At 44.6% G+C, this 20,817-nt stretch overlaps 1 protein-coding gene across 7 annotated transcripts in view; it reads left to right on the top strand.

Annotated features, from left to right (window-relative positions):
- pcloa (piccolo presynaptic cytomatrix protein a) overlaps positions 1-20,817 on the top strand; it is a 633,232-nt gene that overhangs the window by 21,710 nt on the left and 590,705 nt on the right. For all 7 annotated transcript variants that reach the window (XR_011934010.1, XM_072470931.1, XM_072470933.1 and 4 more), the window contains exon 3: positions 7,459-8,883. Coding sequence is in view for 6 of the 7 variants with exons in the window: in XM_072470931.1 (XP_072327032.1) it covers positions 7,459-8,883 (1,425 nt within the window). In the remaining variant the exon portion in view is untranslated. The remainder of the gene's footprint in view (positions 1-7,458; positions 8,884-20,817) is intronic.

Here is a 20,817-nt window from a genome sequence, read left to right as displayed (position 1 = left end):
TTACCAGTGCGGTGGATAACGGGGAGCCAATGGAAGTGGAATATCTGGATTTCCAGAAAGCTTTTGTCAAGGTGCCACACAAAAGGTTGCTGCATAAGATAAAGATGCATGGCATTAAGGGTAAAGTACTAGCATGGATAGAGGTTTGGTTAATTAATAGAAAGCAAAGAGTGGGGATTAATGGGTGTTTCTCTGGTTGGCAATCAGTAGCTAGTGGTGTCCCTCAGGGATCAGTGTTGGGCCCACAATTGTTCACAATTTACAAAGATGATTTGGAGTTGTGGACCAAGTGTAATGTGTCCAAGTTTGCAGACGACACTAAGATGAGTGGTAAAGCAAAAAGTGCAGAGGATACCGGAAGTCTGCAGAGGGATTTGGGTAGGTTAAGTGAATGGGCTAGGGTCTGGCAGATGGAATACAATGTAGACAAATGTGAGGTTATCCATTTTGGTAGGAATAACAGCAAAAGGGATTATTATTTAAATGATAAAATATTAAAACATGCTGCTGTGCAGAGAGACCTGGGTGTGCTAGTGCATGAGTCGCAAAAAGTTGGTTTACAGGTGATTAAGAAGGCAAATGGAGTTTTGGCCTTCATTGCTAGAGGGATAGAGTTTAAGACTAGGGTGGTTATGTGGCAATTGTATAAGGTGTTAGTGAGGCCACACCTGGAGTATTGTGTTCAGTTTTGGTCTCCTTACTTGAGAAAGGACATACTGGTGCTGGAGGGTGTGCAGAGGAGATTCACTAGGTTAATCCCAGAGCTGAAGGGGTTGGATTACGAGGAGAGGTTGAGTAGACTGAGACTGTACTCGTTGGAATTTAGAAGGATGCAGGGGGATCTTATAGAAACATATAAAATTATGAAGGGAATAGATAGGATAGATGCGGGCAGGTTGTTTCCACTGGCGGGTGAAAGCAGAACTAGGGGGCATAGCCTCAAAATAAGGGGAAGTAGATTTAGGACTGAGTTTAGGAAGAACTTCTTCACCCAAAGGGTTGTGAATCTATGGAATTCCTTGCCCAGTGAAGCAGTTGAGGCTCCTTCATTAAATGTTTTTAAGATAAAGATAGTTTTTTGAAGAATAAAGGGATTAAGGGTTATGGTGTTCAGGCCGGAAAGTGGAGATGAGTCCACAAAAGATCAGCCATGATCTCATTGAATGGCGGAGCAGGCTCGAGGGGCCAGATGGCCTCCTCCTGCTCCTAGTTCTTATGTTCTTATGAGATGTGGGCATTTCTGACAAGGTGAGCATTCATTGCCGATCCCCAATTGCCTTGAAATGGGGGAAGTTAAGATTCAACCACATTGATATGGGTTGAGAGTCACAATTAGGCGAAACCAGGAAAGGATTGCAGATTTCCTTCCCTCATGGAAAGTAGTTAACCAGATGGCTTTTTGTAACAATTGATGATAGTTACCATGGTTACCATTGCTGAGGTAGATTTATATTCCAGGTTCATGAATTGAATTTTTAATTCTACCAGCTGCCTTGGTGGGATTTGAATACGTGTCTTCAAAGGCCTCTGTATTACTCAGCCAGTGACATTACCACTGGCCCACTATCCCTTTAAGACCTACTGTTTTGACCAAAGGCTCGATCTACACAAATGGGGACAGAATCCCATAGCGCAGGATTAGTCGGGTGTTTCCCATGATCGGAGCGCCGAGATACACCCTGCTACCTAACGCCCACCCAGGTATCGGGGGGCCTCAGTGGGGGAACCCCCGACGAGGCCGCACTTAGCCCTGTTTTCTGCACTCAGGTGCTCCGCTTGCAGGAACTCCTCAATGCAGTGAGAGATCGGGCCAATCTCCCAAAGTCCCCGGGCCCCCGAAAACCCCACATTCACGCAGGACACTTCCCGGCCCAATCACCGCCATATAAAAAATGCCAGCCTGGCACCTTGGCAATGTCACCTGGGCACCTTGGCAGTGCCAGGCTAGCACCCAGAATGGCACTGCCGGGGTACCAGGCCAGCAATGCCAGGGTACCACTGTGCACAGAGGGCAGGCACCACAGGGATCAGTTCTGGGGCCTTTGTTGTACGTGGTGTATATAAATGATTTGGAAGAAAATGTAGCTGGTCTGATTAAGTTCGCAGACGACACAAAAATTGGTGGAGTTGTGGATAGTGAAGAGGATTGTCAGAGGATACAACAGATATGAACTTGCAGTCTTGGGCGGAGAAATGGCAGATGGAGTTTAATCCGGACAAGTGTGAGATAATGCACTTTGGAAGGTCCAATGCATGCAGGAATTACACAGTAAATGGTAGAACTGTTGCGAGTGCTGACAGACAGCGAGATCTGGGCATGTCCACTGATCACTGAAAGTGGCAACGCAAGTGGAGAAGGTGGTCAAGAAGGCATCCAGCATGCTGGCCTTCATCGGTCGGGACACTGAATATAAAAATTGGCAAGTCATGTTGCAGCTGTACAGGACCTTAGTTCGGCCTCATTTGGAATATTGTGTACAATTCTGGTCGCCACACTACCAGGAGGATGTGGATACAGAAGCAATTTATTAAGATGTTGTCTGGTATGGAGGACATTAGCTATGAGGAGAGGTTAGATAAACTCAGTCTGATCTCACTGGAACAACGGAGGTTGAGAGGTGACCTGATAGAGGTCTAGAAGATTATGAGTGGCATGGACAGAGTGGATAGTCAGATGCTCTTTCCTAGGGTAGGAGAGTCAAGTACTAGGGGACATAGGTTTAAAGAGTGTGGGGAAAAGTTTAGAACAGATGTGCGAGGCAATTTTGTGCGTGGCAAGTTTTTACATAGAGGGTGGTAAATATATGGACCGCGCTGCCTGGGGAGGGGGTGGGAGCAGGGACGATAGCGGCATTTAAGGGGCATCTGGACAAATATATGAATAAGGTGGGAATGGAAGGATATGGACTCTGTAAGTGCAGACGGTTTTAATTTAGGCAGGTACCATGGTCGGCGCAGGCTGGGAGGGCCGAAGGGCCTGTTCCTGTGCTGTTTTGTTCTTTGTACCTCGGGAATATCCTCCGCACCCTCTCCGGGGGCCCTGATATCCTTCCAAAGGTGTGGTGCCCAGAACTGAGCACACTGCTCCAGATGATTTATAAAGGTTAAGTTTAAGTTCCGTGCTTTATAATTAATGTGTCTGTTTCCAATGCCAAAGATCCAGCATGCCTTCGAACAAATTTCTCACCTTATCCTGCCCACTTCCCAGATTTGAGTATGGGAAGCTGCACCCCATTCAAATTTGTACATAATTAACTTCTATTGCCTCTCCTCAATTTTCCTTCTAAGGTGCCTAACGTCACACTTTCTACATTAGTTTCACACCACACAAGTGCAGGGCAAAGGTCATCTCCAACAAGAGAGAATCTAACCATTCCCCCTTGGCATTAAATGGCTTTAACATCATTGAATCCCCCACTATCAACATCCTGGGCGGTTCTCATTGGCCAGAAACTGAACACTGTCAGTGTACATTACATGGACTACACCATCTTTTCGAGGGCAATTGGGGCAATAGATGTTAGCCTAACCAGCGACGGCCACATCCTGTACTGGCCTAAAAAAACTAAAATTAAATTTTTATCTGTTTTGTGCCTGCTTATTTCAATAATAATCTTTATTATTGTCACAAGTAGACTTACATTAACACTGCAATGAAGTTACTGTGAAAAGCCCCTAGTCGCCACACTCTGGCACCTGTTCGGGTACACAGAGGGAGAATTCAGAATGTCCAATTCACCTAACAAGCACGTCTTTCGGGACTTGTGGGAGGAAACTGGAGCACCCGGAGGAAACCCACGCAGACACGGGGAGAACGTGCAGACTCCACACAGACAGTGACTCAAGCCGAAAATCGAACCAGGGTCCCTGGTGCTATGAAGCAACAGTGCTAACCACTGTGCTACTGTGCTGCCCATATAAGATGTGGAGATGCCGGCGTTGGACTGGGGTGAGCATTGTAAGAAGTCTTACAACACCAGGTTAAAGTCCAACAGGTTTGTTTCGAATCACTAGCTTTCGGAACACTGCTCCTTTCTCCAGTGAATGAAGAGGTAGGTTCCAGAAACATAGATATATAAAGTCAAAGATGCAAGATGATACTTTGAATGCAAGCATTGGCAGGTAATTAAGCCTTTACAGATCCAGAGAGAGGGGTAACCCCAGGTTAAAGAGGTGTCAATTGTCTCAAGCCAGGACAGTTGGTAGGATTTCACAAGCCCAGGCCAGATGGTGGGGGGTGAATGTAATGCGACAGGAATCCAAGGTCACGGTTGAGGCCATACTCATGTGTGCAGAACTTGAATATAAGTTTCTGCTCGGCGATTCTGCGTTGTCTCGCGTCCTGAAAGCTGCCTTGAAGCACGCTTACCCGGAGATCAGAGGCTGAATGCCCTTGACTGCTGAAGTGTTCCCCGACTGGAAGGGAACATTCCTGCCTGATGATTGTTGCGCGATGTCCGTTCGTCCGTTGCCGCAGTGTCTGCATGGATGCCAATGTATCACACTTCGGGACATCCTTTCCTGCATGATACGCTGCACCTCGGAGAATCACGCGCCAGCGTCGGGGTGGCGTAGTGCGGTTGCGGCGATTCTCTGGACCGGCGCGGGGCTCGGAGAATCGCGCCCATTATTTTACTTGGCCAATCTGGATGCTCCTTCCTAGGATCGGATACTATTTCTAATTTCCTTTGTGAGCCATGGATTGGCCCTCTTATCCCTTTGCTTTTGCTTTTGTGCCAGACAGGAATGAACAGGTGCTGTAGTTCCCCCATACGTTCCTTGAATGTTTGCCATTGGCTATCCACTGTCATCCCTTTAAGTAACTCTCCCCAATCTACCACGGCCAACTCACGCCTCATATCTTCATAGTTCCCTTTATTAAAATTCTAGTCTCCAAATCAACTACTTCACTCTCCATCTTGATAAAAAATTCTATCATGTTATGGTCGCTCATCCCCAAGGGGTCTCGTACAGCCAGATTGGCAATGATTCCCTCCGCATTACACAGTACCCAGTCTAAGATGGCCTGCTCTCTAGTTGGTTCCCCCATGTATTGGTCAAGAAAACCACCCCGTATACACTCCAGGAATTCCTCCTCTACGGCATTGTGACTAATTTGATTTGCCTAATATATGTGAAGATTAAAATCACCCATGATCACCGATATTCTCTTATTACATGCATCTCTAATTTCGTGTTTAATGCCATTCTCAACTTCACCACTGCAGTTTGGGCGGGCTCTATTTCTGACACCCACTAATGTTTTTTGTCCCTTGGTATTTCTCAACTTTACCCATACAGATTCCACATTGTCAGAGCTAATATCCTTTCTCACTACTGTCTTAATTTCCTCTTTAACCAGTAGTGCCACACCACCACCTTTTCTTTTATGCCTGTCCTTCCTATATACGCCTAAATAGTATCCAAAGATGTGCAGGTTAGGTGGATTGCTGGGTCAATGTCCTTGTGGAGTTTGCACATTCTCCCTGTCTTTGCGTGGGTTTCGCCCCCACAACCCAAAAGATCATAGAATCATAGAATCATAGACGTTTACAGCATGGAAACAGGCCCTTCGGCCCAATCAGTCGATGCCGCCCAGTTTTTACCATTAAGCTAGTCCCAGTTGCCCGCACTTGGCCCATAACCCTCTATACCCATCTTACCCATGTAACTATCTAAATGTGCAGGGTAGGTGAATTGGCCACGCTAAATTGCCCCTTAATTGGAAAAAATAAATTGGGTACTCTAAATTTATTAAAAAGAAAGATTAGGTGGATTGACCATACTAAATTGCTCCTTAATGTCCAAAGATTAGGTGGGGTTATGGTGTTACAGGAATAGGATTGGGGAGTGAGCCTAGGTAGGGGGCTCTTTCAAAAGGGTCTGTGTAAACCCGATGGGCCAAATAGCCTCCTTCTGCGTTGTAGGGATTCTCTGAATACTGTTTCTCATAGTTTACTTAATTTCCAAACTTTGAAATTATACTCCCATACCCAAGTGCAGGCTGATGAAAAGGGATACTGGTCTGATTTATTACTGCTGTCTGCTTTCTGTCCTTTAGCTGATTTCAGATTCACACTGCCTCGTCCCTTTAACCTTTACTCAGTCTGTTATGTGACACTTTATTAATACCTTAAAATCCATACATGCAACATCTGTCTTGAAAAACACAATTTTTGTGATCTTCTAGACCTTCATAACCCTTTCTGTTTAATTCAATTAAGGACTGGAATATATGGGCCTGGATTATGTGGAGGTTGAGGAAAACTGTCAACAATTGCTGTCCTGACCCCTCTGAAATGGACCATAAATTTGGGATGTGGGATATGTGCAGATGAGCATGGATATCCGGAAGTAATGCTCCGTCACTCTGAGCATTGACTCAGGCTGTGCTGTGGCCTCTCCCAAGCTGGAAGTCATTGAACCAAGTGACAACTTTCCCAATCCCACATCGCCACTTAAAACCCCATAAAAAGTGACACCTTTTTCAATCAGATGGAACTGTTTTTAAGACAGAAAAGGTCAACCAAGTTTGATAACATAACTGGCCCTGAAAAAATACAAGTTTCACAGCACTCTGCAATTCTAAAATTAATCAGCAGATTTTAGGCTAAATTTAAAAAAATGTTTTTGCAAAGTACTTTAGTTTCTACCTTTGGCCCATGTAGAGTCCCGAATCTCTAATTTGCTCCCATGTAAACATTTAGAAAAGTGATTTTATTTTACTCCATTTTGTTTCCTGATTGTGTTGCTGTGAAATTCCATTTTTGCTTTTGGTTTCTCGGGGGGCTTGGTGACATTATTCCAATTCCATATTGGAAACTTCCTGGAAAGGGCACTGCAATTACTCTCTCTGGCTGGAGAGGAAAATTCCGAGCAGAGAGATTGTTGCTTTGATGTTTATGGTGAGTGAGTATCGTTACTTGCTGCTGATCACAAGCATTGAGCCCTGGCTCCAGAAACAATGGGGCATGTTTGAATTTCAGTAATGAACGTAATTAAATGGGGGCCGATATCAATAAAAACCCTGGAATATCTACAAAATAACTGATGCCACTTTTTATAAACAATATAAATCATGTCTATTTCACTGTAATGGAAAAACACTGTTTTCCAAAATGCAGTGATCTTTAATATTTAATATTTTTCAATTCATAAGCATGGCTTGAAGAGGTCATCTAAAATTGTCCTTTTTAATCAAGATTATAGTTTGGGAATAGATAGTTAAAATCATTCAGCAATGGCAAAGGGTTCTGAGCAGAAATAGTTAGTAGTGTTAATTGACCAGAAATTGTTAATGAGGAAATAAAACTAATTGTATTAAAATGATCAGTGTGCATCTTAGCAAAAAGAAAGGATGATGTTTGCTAATTTAAATAGTTGGTTAGCTACGAACAGATCTGATTCAATGCAAATTGTTTTTGACGTATTATATGTTTTTATGCTCATTATTTACAGGTCAGAGAATGGCTTTGTTTAAATTGTCAGATGCAAAGAGCCCTTGGCATGGACATGACCTCAGTCCCTGGATCCAAGTCACAGCCTCTGCAGCCCAAGCAGCCGGGAGCAACTTCCTCGGTCCCACAGATAGCCAAACAGGCTCCAGTTCAGCAGGCAGCTCAAAAACCTGAACAAGCCAAGTCATTATCACAGACTGGATCCAGAAAGCAGCCCGTGCTGACTAAGCAGCAATCAATGGCTGCCTCTCCCCCACTGAAAGCCAAACAGCCATCACATGGGCCTCGCGACCAACCAGCAAAACAGCAAACAACCCAGAAACCAAAACTAGTTAAACCATCTCAGCAGCTGGTGGATGTAAAGAGCCAGCAAGATGTGAACAAGCCCCCACAAGTCATTTCCACCACTCCAGTACCAGAGAGTAAACAACCTTCACTGGGTCCCCAGGTTCAACCAGCTGTTCAGCAAAAAGGCTCTGACGAAAGTACGAGAGCAGAACAAACAAGGTTAGCCACACCGCTCCAGCAGCTCACTAAGAAAGAGGAAGTGTCTGGTCCTAAAACACAGTTGCAAAGAAAGGGAAATATTGTTCCAGGGACAGAGCCTGGCCCTGGGATAAAGACTCCGAAGCAGGATGTGGCTCAGCAGAAGCAACCAGAGCAGATCCAGAAACCAGTCTTAGTGGAAAAACCACCACACGGAAAGCAACCGATTAGTGTCCCTGCTCCTGATCTGATCAAACAGCCTGCTTTGAAAGCGGAACCCAAGACTGGCCACCCAAAGGAAGAACAAGCAAAACCAACTCAGAAACCCGGACTTGGTAAAGCTGTACCATCACAAATTCCACCAGAGCCTCAAAAAGCTCCGAAAGCGGCGGAACAGTCGAGGCGTTTCAGCCTCAACCTGGGGGGTGCTGCACAGCCCCCTCCGTTCCAGCCATCAACTCCTCAAGAGACTGTCACTGGCAAACTCTTTGGGTTCGGGGCATCACTGTTCAGCCAAGCCTCAACCTTGATGTCAACGGCACCACAGCAACAAGATCCACATGGACATGCTGCAAAGCAACCTTCTGCTGTACCTCCAACTGCAGCTCAGACAACCTCCAAGGAGAGCACTGCTTCGCAGCAATCTCCTAAACGTGACATTGGTAAAAGAGAAGCTAAACCTCCAGCAGCACATCCCAGTGATCAGAAGGCTGCTGTGACAGCACAAGAAAAAGCAAACAGGCAAGCAGTAGAAACCATCAAGAAGGGAACCAAACCCTTGGAAAGTGAAATTGCTGCTCCATCAAAGACCGCTTGCCCTCTTTGTAAAACCGCTCTGAATATTGGTTCCGATGCTCCTCCTAACTTCGACACATGTACACAATGCAAGGCTGTTGTATGCAATCTCTGTGGATTTAATCCAACGCCACATTTAACAGAGGTAGGAAATTATTACATTTCTCTATAATAGAAATGATATCATTTTTACAAGTAACATTTGTATATTTGGCATTTCAATTCACATTTGTGGAAATTTCACAATTGTTGTTTTGCTGACTTTTCCCCGAGCGAGAAAGTTTTATATTGATCTTCAAGTTAAGAACCATTTCTTCTAATGCAGTTTTCATGTCTTGGAACTTGTAAAATTTAGGCTAATCATTTTTGTTCTGCCTGCGTGTTACTGCTGAGGACATGAGGAGGTGTCGCCCAATATAGGATTTCATTATCATTCTAGGTCATAATAATAACACCGAGATCATAGAAAATAATAATAATTTAATAATAGCAAATAGATGATGAAGGAAATTACTGACACACAAAGCACTTTATTGAAATTATATTACCAGAAGATTGTCCACTATGTATGGATAATAAATTACTCAAAGGACTGAAATCATGCACAACATATGCTTAATCTTTTAGCAATATTTGGTGCATTTTAGAATAATTGTTTCTGAGGTGCTTTTCTGATCATAATGTGGCTAAAATGTTTTTGATAAACTTTGCAAGTGCTGTCTGAGGAATATTCTTCCTTACAGCCGAGCATTTAAAAAGGTTATGTGGTCTGATGAAAATCCCAATTTGTGTATCTTGGAAGAAATGAAATCGTCCAGAGCAATAATACTGACAGGTATATTTTATGAAATGTGCAAAGGTTCTGTGTATGTTCACCTTTGGGCAGGATGACTTGTGACTATCAACATTTTAGTGAAACACCTTGGTAACGTGATGAAGTCAAATTAAAGCTAATTCCTGATGAATTTGACGTTCAGCCATGTTTCAACTTTGGGATTTGTTTGGACTTCATGGTTTTTATACTGTTGATTCTCATTAAGATAAACCTTCCCATTGGCAACACATTGAATTACCTGTCAATTCCTCGGAATTTTATTCAGCCCCTCATGTTTTAATATGGAACACCTGGAGGCATCTCTTCATATTGGGGAGGAATGTCTGCTAAAAATTACAAGAAAGCAAAATACCCTGTGAAATATCAGAGTTGCTTGTTACGGTTCACTTAGGATATTGTAACGTCAACACATTGTCAAGGAATTATCGGAACTACGGTTACCCACATGCTAAGTTCTTGATTTTCATCATGGCCAGTAGCGATGAAGAATGCTGAATGGAGGATAATTGGTTCCTCACCAGGTGGAAAGGATATTTGAAATGAGCCGCTCATTTGATGCATTTCCGAACTAACATCTGTAAAACAGTATTTCGCCTCAGAGAGTTTGGGGTATTTTACTCAGCTTCCAGTTGCTGACTTTGTGTTAACGTGAGAACTAGGAGCAGGAGTCGGTAATTCAGCCCCTCGAGCTCCTCCGCCATTCAATAGGATTGTGGCTGATCACATCCCTGCCTCACCTCCACCTTCCCACAGCCCTTCATCCCGCTATTAATTAAAAACCCATCTATCGCCTCCAATGTGTTTAGTGTTCCGGTGTCCGCTGCACTCTGGGATAGAGAATTCCACAGATTCAGTGGAGCAGGCGAAGCCTCCACCAGAGAGCAACCCAATCTTCCAACAGAAAATATTTCTCTGTATTGAAGGAATTGTGCCATCTATTGGAAATGGTTAGTGTGCTGTATTTCGATATCCTTCTCAAGGCTCACAAACACAAGAACCACCTCTCCCTCCCAGTGCTTCTGTATCTGTATCCACAGCTCCTAAAACCTCTACCCCCATCCAAGCTATTTGCAACTCTCCCTATAGCTTCCATAGCCCCCCTGCCTTGTGCTTCTGCAGCCTCTACCCCTCTATGAGACACTCAAGACTCTCCCCAGTATTCTCATATCCTGCAGTCTCCACTCACAGCTTAAGCTGCTTCACAGTGGAAAAAAAATTGACTGTCAAGATTTTCTCAATTACTCAAAACCATCAGCATAATCCTACTGATTCATGGGACTAAACTCCCGCAGGAAAGCACCAATCTCTGAGGCAACCAAATATAATCTGATAACATAACAAAAAGATAAAATATTTCCCCCCAAAATCCCTTAATCTACTTATACCGATGCGTCTGTGGCGTTTAAATCTTGCAATATTCTTCCCTTCTGTGCTCTCACTGTGTCTCCAGGCTTTGGACTGAATCTTTTCTCCTATCCGGTAGGGATATTCCTTCTTTACGGATTTACTGTTCACTTCCTGTCTTCCCATTAGTCCCTGTTGGGCAAATGTGGCCAGGGTTGCAAATGTGCAAAGGTTCTGTTAACTGAGGTTGAAAATATGTTTAAAATCAAACTCACCTTCTGCATGTGCGGCTTTTCTTAAACAAATCCAGCAAATGTGGAATTACCCCGAGAAACACATTTATGACATTGAGAACAACATAGTGAAAACAATTTGTAAAATGGAAGATCAATAATTGGGTAAAAATACAGCAGTGCTGAGGAACAAAATATATTTCTCCAATTCTTTTCCCTATAACAGACGTCGCTGGTGATCAAATATGTTTGATTTTGCCACCAATAGGAAAAACCTTAAAGCAACAATTTCAAATATTCCTTGGCACCAAATGGCATGTTCACCACCAATTCACAGTTTAGCTTCAGTATTGATTCTCCACAAAGCCTCTGGAATTAGTACTGTCGACTTAACTGGCACAGACTGGGGAGCAGAACACATGAAAGATGGTGTTGAAAGAATAATTGAAAAACATGCATTAAACTGGGAGAATGAAAAATAATGGTATACTTGTCCAACATCCCAAAAAATAGGTTTCATTGCCTCAATTATTTCAGTATGTTTTGACTGATTGACATTATTTCAGTGAGTCGCCTTTGAGAGGGCGTAAATTGAAATTCATCACCTGTCAGATAAAATCAATATTCCCGAAGGATATTCCTGAAGGATATGTACATTTAAAATCTTCCTCTTCATGGATGTTGTTTTTTGTTGAGATGTTTGTAGATATTCAGGCTGTTAAATATTCCATGGCTACACTGCTATGGGGTTTGGTTTTCATCGATCAATTACAGAGCAAGAAATGTTCAGGGAGAATACATTTTTGTTCAAACATCATTCGCTTTTCAGAGAAAGAAATCATAGTTTGACCGTATTTATCTGTCAAGCACCCTTCAAAGAAAATCACACCCATGATATGAGCAAAAGTATTTGTTCAGTGAACCAAGGCGGTGGTGACACAAATTCTTGAGCTTGAGACCCATTCTCCAGCTACCCAATCCCAACAAACCATGCTGTCATCGGAGAAATTTGCATTTTCAGCATTTTAAAATTCTTTCATGGTCTGTGGGTGTTCCTGGCCACATTTGTCACCCATCCTTAATTGTGCTTGAACTGAGTGGCTTGCTCGGCCATTTCACAGGGAAATTAACAGCTTCCATTGCGTGTGTCTGCCCAAAGATAGACACTCACTCATTGTATATTTCCTGAGCATGGACTAGTTAGACATTGTTCCATTTACTGCGGAGTTATCCTGGAACACTTACATACGAACATACAAATTAGAAGCAGGATAAGGCTATTCAGCCCCTCGAGCCTGCTCCCCCATTCAATAAGATCATAACTCCACCTTCTGGTCAAACCCCGATAACCTTTCAACCCCACCCTCCCAGTTCCTGACCTGGTCATCAAGAATCTATCTTGCTGAGCCTTAAAAATAGACTGTGCTTCCACTGCCTTTTGAGGAGAGAGTTCCAAAGACTCAAAACCCTCTGAAAGAAAAATGTCCTCCTCATTTCTGTCTTAAATCAGCGACCTCTTATTTTTAAACAGTGACCCCAAATCTCTGACAAGAGGAAACATCCTCTCCACATCCACTTGTTAACACCCCTCAGGATCTAAAGGTTTCAATCAAGTCATCTCTTACTCTTTTAAACACCAGCGGATACAAACCAAACCTCTCCAACCTTTCCTCATAAGTCAACCCGCCCATTCCGGGTATTAATCTAGTAAACCTTCCATGTACATCTTGAAAAGTATTTACACCTTTCCTTAGACAGGTGACTAGTACAATACTCCAGATGTGCTCTCACCAATGTCCTGTACAATTGAAGCAGAACCTCCCTACTTTTATAATCAGTTCCCCTCACACTAAACAAAACATTCTATGAGTTTTCCGAATTAGTTTCTGTACCTGTCCACCAGCCTTTTGTGATTCATGCACTAAGACACCCAGATCCCTCTGCACCTCAGAGCTCGGCAATCTCTCACCATTTTGATAATACGCTTATTTTTTAATACTTCCTGTCAAAATGGACAGTTTCACATTTTCCCACATTATCACCCATTTGCCAGTGTTGTCCACTCATTTAGGTTATTTATGTCCCTTTGTAGCCTCCTTACATCCTCCTCACAATTTACTTTCTTACCTATCTATGTGTCATCAGCAAATTTGGCAACAATATCTTCAGATCCTTCATGCAATTCATTTATATAAATTGTAAATGTTGAGGCGCCAGCACAGATCCCTGGGTGCACCACTCGTCACACACTGCCAACCAGAAAATGACACATCTGTGCCAACTCTCTGTTCACTAGCCAATCTTCCAACCATGCCCATACCATAAGCTTTCAATGAAGACATTACTCGAGGATTTCCTTCCCACCAATAAATTAACTAATACTAAAATGTGAGGAATTTCTTTACAACATACTTTAGAAATGTGCTCTGTAGTAATACTCTCTGATGAATGGGAGGTTAAATTATATCCAGCAGGATGATACTACCTCTGGTACTGGGCTGAATTTTCATTGCACCATGTGGGTAAGACAAGTTTCACAAAGCTAAGTACGTCTGCTTTTGAAACCGACATTGGGAAATGGGACCTGGAAACCTGCCCAATAAGGACAGATGAGCAATTGATACTGAGGTCATTAACAGCTCCCAACAGATGAAGCAATGCGGTTACAGAGGACAGTAGGATTTGCCTCCATCCCTGGGTTCCTGTCAATGCAGATCATCACTGATTGTACCCACCTGGCCCATAAAAGCCGGAGTGATTCATCTAAAAAGGGCTTCCCTCACTAACTGCTTCAACTGCGGGTTGCTGGGCACAGCAAGTGCCTGTACACATTATCCTGTCATGCTGCCTTCATCCTGAAATTGCAGGTTCCACAGCTCTTCACGCACAGCAAATATTGGTGGATGGCTACGAGGAGGTAAAGAATGCCCATTGAAGGTAGGGGCTGGATTCTCCGATTTTGCGGCTAAGTGCCAATGCCGGCGTGGGAACTGTGGCGTTTTACGCCGCCAAATTCGTCGGCAAACCCTCGATTCCGGGACCAGTGAGGGGCTAGCATTGGAACCGGGTAGAACACCCAGCTCCCAAGCCTAAACGGCCGGAGAATGGCCGGATCCATGGTCGCGCATGCGCACGGCGACGACCTGCAGCGGTCGTGCCGTACAACAGGGTGCCGGCCACGCACGGACCTGACCTGCCAGATAGTGTCCCCCTGGACCCCCCCCTCACTGAAGCCCCTCCCAGCCAGCAGCACGGCTCCCCCCCCCCCCCAACTGCAGCGGTGTTGGACACAGTCCACGAGATTGACGAAAACTGAGAGCACAAGTGATCCTTGCCATTGGAAAGTCGGCCCATCGCGGCGGAGCTTCGGGGGAGGACCTTTAGGTGACGTCCTAAGGCCGTCCCAATGCCGTGTGCCGTGCTCCTCGATGATGCCGTTTTGGAGAGAGCAGTGCACCCGGAAACAGGCGCCACCCCCGATTCCATCGATGCCCCGCCCAATCGCCAATTATGATATACAGCTGATGGGTCAGCTGGGGCCAGAGGGCGGTGGCCGAGGGGGACACAGTGGGTTCACAGTGGGCAGTCAGAGGTGTGTGCAGCTGCATGGCTGCCTTGTGGCAATGGTGTTCCGTGCCCGTCCACCCCGACCCCACAGCCCGCAATGCCCCTGACCCTAGCAGAAGCCCCCCGGCCAGCGGCACAACTGGCAGAATGAGGATATTGGACACTTTTCGGACCTCCTCTCTCTCCATTCACAGCCACAGAGCCGGGTTCACGATTTTTAAAAGACCAAGTGAAGCGCGCGGTCAGGAAACCAGCCCATCGGAGGTGGAGAATTGCGGAGGTCCCGGAGAATACGGGTGGGGCCCGCTAATGATATGCAAACGGTGCCTAGTGTGCGTGTGGAGTGAGATGCATTGATGCCGTTCTCGAGGTGACGGAAAATCGCGATTTGGCTTCAAATCGCCACCTGCCACGATTTTGTCATCAGAAGTTATTCTCCGTCCAATCACATTTCCCGATTTTGCCGACGGCTAATAGAGAATCCTGCATATGGTTTTTACATCTTTATGTAACCCTGTAACAGAAATGCAGAGACGCTCCAACCAATGCCATATGATCATAAGGATCACCATCAAGTGGAACATCAGTCCTTTGACAAAGTAGATCCGGTGCCTGGTCCAATCATCATAGATAATCATAGAATTTACAGTGCAGAAGGAGGCCAATCAAGTGGGGCAATCTAGCTCACTCCCTCAAGGGAGTTGCTGATCCATAGAGCCTATAGAGTCCATACAGTGCAGAATGAGGCTATTTGGCCCATCGAGTCTGCACTGACCCCCTGAAAGAGCACCCTTCCTAGGCCCACACCTTCACCCTATCCCCATAACCCAGTAATTCCACGCAACCTTTTGGACACAAAGGGGCAATTGATCATGGCCAATCCACGTAACCTGCACATCTTTGGACTGTGGGAGGAAACCGGAGCACCCGGAGGAAACCCACGCAGACACGGGGAGAACGTACAAACTCCACACAGATAGTCACCCGAGGCCGGAATTGAACCCAGATCCCTGCCGCTGTGAGGCAACCGTGCTAACCACTGTGCATGGTGCTGCCCTCCACTGTGCCACTGTAATGCTAGATTGTGGTAGTTTGCTGTTATTTCCATAAATTGGCCCTCCAGGGAGATGTGGACCCTGAAGGGAGAGAAGCGTTGGAATGGTCTCACTCCTGAGAGGAGGAGGAAGGTGTCATTTGATGCCCCAGGCTTTGCATTGAGGCTGATGAAGTTCCTCAGGAGTCAAGGCACCAATCAAGTGGATTTGATGACCACTCATCCTGTTGGACAGTTTTCAAGTCAGTTTTGTCTGAATGAAGGTATGCACTCACAATGCGCACGACTGGGAATGCTTCCATTGTTACCAATGTTAGATCTTCAGTGGCCACAGTGTCTCTCGCTAACACATACCTTGGACTTGCTCCCCATTGTAGAGTCATAGAGTCATAATGGCACAGGAGGAGGCCATTCAGTTCATTGTTTTCATCTTCAGTTATCATTATATTATTAATTATAATAATTATATTATTATTATTTGCTTTAAACTCTATCAAAGAATGCAAACACCCAAGTATGAGTGTAACACAACCCTTATATTGACTCATTCATCCTTCAGATAAACACAGGAACTGTCACCTATTCGGAATAAAACTACAATTACTGATCCAAAGGTCCACACTCATGGCCACATGCTTCCTTGTAGGTATAGGGTGGAAGCAACTTACCTGTCTCCACATGCCCAGGGGTGGTCTTGCTCATCAAGGAGGTGCCAATGGGTCATTGGCATCAATGTAGGAAAACCTGACACGGAGCATAACCGCACAGACAGTTTTTCAGTCAGAGAGCTGTGATGATTACGGCTGCATGTGAGGAGTGGCTGTCCTCATTATCATCTGCAAATGCCTCAACATTTTCATGATGTGTGTGACCACTCAAGAAAGCACCATCTGGCACAACATTGTTCCATATAACTGTGCGCTTAGTGTCACTGACTGGCCAATGCTGCAGAATGTGTCAAACATGCAGTGCATGTCACCTTGCTGCTCTGCTCCTCTATCTAACTGAGTGGTGCTGCATATGGATGGTGAAGAGTTTGGCTGTTACTGCAATGGAGGAGCTCCCGCTTTCAGAATCTTGGGACATTGCAGAGAAAATTTGATGAATGCACTCCACCATTTTGTGCCCAATGCCTCCACATCACTACGGGGATCTGTGATGTGTGGACATACACCTCATGTTGCTGGTCCAGGAAACACACCTTGTGTGTGATGCCTGGGGCTTGGCATCCTTGCCCAGCTGAAAATCACTATTTCTCTCCATTTACCAACTCCTCCGTCACCTCCTCCTGTTCACTTGAGCAGTGCGCTTCTCAGAGGCACTGGCTCGAAGCTGCATTGAGGACCTGCCACAGGTCATCTGCACTGGTGGACGGTGTACTTGAATGATGTTTAACGGTGCAGCTTTCATCCTCCCTGCACAATGTCCCTCCTGCAACCACCAACTCACCCAATCCAAGCAGCCCGATGGGAAGGTAGGCAGGAGAACTTGTCTCTATCAGAAGTTGCTTCTGCAGAGTTGAATTATGACATACATTTGATGCATTGTCAATCAGAATGGAATGTATTTGAACCGAACACTTGGATATTTAGAGACTTTCTCAACCTGTGTTTGACAGAATCCCATTCCACGATTATCCATTTTTGATGCAATGTCAGCCTCATTATTTCAAACGTCGCCTCCCCCATGAAAATGTTAGTTTTTTTGGAGGTGTTTAACAAAGAACAAAGAAATGTACAGCACAGGAACAGGCCCTTTGGCCCTCCAAGCCCGTGCCGACCATGCTGCCCGACTAAACTACAATCTTCTACACTTCCTGGGTCCGTATCCCTCTATTCCCATCCTATTCATGTATTTGTCAAGATGCCCTTTAAATGTCACTATCGTCCCTGCTTCCACCACCTCCTCCGGTAGCGAGTTCCAGGCACCCACTACCCTCTGTGTAAAAAACTTGCCTCGTACATCTACTCTAAACCTTGCCCCTCGCACCTTAAACCTATGCCTCCTAGTAATTGACCCCTCTACCCTGGGGAAAAGCCTCTGACTATCCACTCTGTCTATGCCCCTCGTAATTTTGTAGACCTCTATCAGGTCGCCCCTCAACCTCCGTCGTTCCAGTGAGAACAAACCGAGTTTATTCAACTGCTCCTCATAGCTAATGCCCTCCATACCAGGCAACATTCTGGTAAATCTCTTCTGCACCCTCTCTAAAGCCTCCACATCCTTCTGGTAGTGGCGACCAAAATTGAACACTATACTCCAAGTGTGGCCTAACTAAGGTTCTATACAGCTGCAACATGACTTGCCAATTCTTATACTCAATGCCCCGGCCAATGAAGGCAAGCATGCCGTATGCCTTCTTGACTATCTTCTCCACCTGTGTTGCCCCTTTCAGTGACCTGTGGACCTGTACACCTAGATCTCTCTGACTTTCAATACTCTTGAGGGTTCTACCATTCACTGGATATTCCCTACCTGCATTAGACCTTCCAAAATGCATTACCTCACATTTGTCCGGATTAAACTCCATCTGCCATCACTCCGCCCAAGTCTCCAAACAATCTTAATCCTGCTGTATCCTCTGCCAGTCCTCATCACTATCCGCAATTCCACCAACCTTTGTGTCATCTGCAAACTTACTAATCAGACCAGTTACATTTTCCTCCAAATCATTTATATATACTACAAACAGCAAAGGTCCCAGCACTGATCCCTGTGGAACACCACTAGTCACAGCCCTCCAATTGGAAAAGCATCCTTCCATTGCTACTCTCTGCCTTCTATGACCTAGCCAGTTCTGTATCCACCTTGCCAGCTCACCCCTGATCCCGTGTGACTTCACCTTTTGTACTAGTCTACCATGAGGGACCTTGTCAAAGGCCTTACTGAAGTCCATACAGACAACATCCAAAGCCTTACCTGCATCAATCATCTTTGTGACCTCCTCGAAAAACTCTATCAAGTTAGTGAGACACGACCTCCCCTTCACAAAACCATGCTGCCTCTCACTAATACGTCCATTTGCTTCCAAATGGGAGTAGATCCTGTCTCGAAGAATTCTCTCCAGTAATTTCCCTACCACTGACGTAAGGCTCACCGGCCTGTAGTTCCCCGGATTATCCTTGCTACCCTTCTTAAACAGAGGAACAGCATTGGCTATTCTCCAGTCCTCCGGGACATCACCCGAAGACAGTGAGGATCCAAAGATTTCTGTCAAGGCCTCAGCAATTTCCTCTCTAGCCTCCTTCAGTATTCTGGGGTAGATCCCATCAGGCCCTGGGGACCTATCTACCTTAATATTTTTCAAGACGCCCAGCACCTCGTCTTTTTGGATCTCAATGTGACCCAGGCTATCTACACACCCTTCTCCAGACTCAACATCTACCAATTCCTTCTCTTTGGTGAATACTGATGCAAAGTATTCATTTAGTACCTCACCCATTTCCTCTGGCTCCACACATAGATTCCCTTGCCTATCCTTCAGTGGGCCAACCCTTTCCCTGGCTACCCTCTTGCTTTTTATGTATGTGTAAAAAGCCTTGGGATTTTCCTTAACCCTATTTGCCAATGACTTTTCGTGACCCCTTCTAGCCCTCCTGACTCCTTGCTACTTTCCTTATATTCCACACATGCTTCGTCTGTTCCCACCCTTTTAGCCCTGACAAATGCCTCCTTTTTCTTTTTGACGAGGCCTACAATATCTCGTTATCCAAGGTTCCCGAAAATTGCCATATTTATCCTTCTTCCTCACAGGAACATGCCGGTCCTGAATTCCTTTCAACTGACACTTGGAAGCCTCCAAGTTCACTTCCTCAATATTATTTGGTTCTTTTGAGATCTCAATCATTAAGGCAATCGGAGACAATTTACTGATGTAACTCAGGAAACATTTATTAAGCAACAAAAGTTACACTTAATAAATTTAGGCAGCGATTTTATTGTCTCAACACCGATCTTGCTTCCTGATTCAGCCTAGGGTGTGAGGCAACACGGGGTCTTCTCTCCCTGTCTGTATGTCTGTCTATTTGTCTGTCTATCTCACTCTCACTCTCTGGACTCCTCTGGTCTTCTGCTTTCAGCTGACAAGCAACCATCAGTTTCAAATTCAGCGTGTGCCCGGTCGTTCAAAGTTGGTACTTTTTAACTCTTTCCAAACCACAACCCATGTGTATGATCAGTGATGTTTCTGATTCCTGATTGGCTCATTCAACAAGTGATCAGCCCCTGATTAGCCTAGGTGCCGCATAATCAGTCTCTGATTGGTTTCTCGAGGGTGATGGTCATCTATTGATGTCATTTCCTGTTATCTCCTAATGCACCCCCTAAGGTTTCAATACTCGTGGGACTATCTCTGTCATAAAATTTCTGTCATTTCATCCAATTTTATTGCTTTCTTCTAAGATAATGGGTCCTGAGAATGGTTTTGATGTCTGCTTTAACAGAGATAAGACAGCATGTGGTGTCTGGGAACATTGACTCATTGGTCTAGATGTCTAATTGATCTATAGGTATTGTTATTGCATGTCCTGTAGAACAGCATTAAAACAATTGCTTATCAATGTGTTTTAATTATGTTTTTGTTCCATCTGCCAGTGCTTGGTATAAGTTAATTAGAAGGAGAGCGGTGCATAGCCTAACAAAAATTACAAAGTTATAATTATTACACAATGTCTATACAAAACACAAAATAAAACTAGTGTTTGAAAGTGATTGATGTGCTAAACTTAAGGCATGAAGATTCACTTAAAATATAACATGACATATTCCTAAACAATAAAAGTTAAGAGAACTACATAGCTACAAAGACCAATTGCAGAAATTGATTCTAAGTTTATAGAATCAAAGATGAAGAAAAGTGACTTTCTTTTAAACATCACGTTAAACTTGAGGCACAAGACTCAATATTTTAACAGCTGTTTTCCTTTGCACAATACCATTCTTGGGGAATAAAGCTCATAAGTTTGAATGGTTAGGGAGGTTGATGCTCCCAGATCAGAACTGTTTAACTTGCACATCTTGCGTCACCGCCTTGGAGCATATGGGCTT

This window comes from Scyliorhinus torazame, chromosome 13, assembly GCF_047496885.1.
Source record: "Scyliorhinus torazame isolate Kashiwa2021f chromosome 13, sScyTor2.1, whole genome shotgun sequence".
NCBI lineage: Eukaryota > Metazoa > Chordata > Chondrichthyes > Carcharhiniformes > Scyliorhinidae > Scyliorhinus > Scyliorhinus torazame.
Note: the sequence above shows the minus strand (reverse complement) of the source record. Positions and strands in the feature narration are given on the sequence as shown.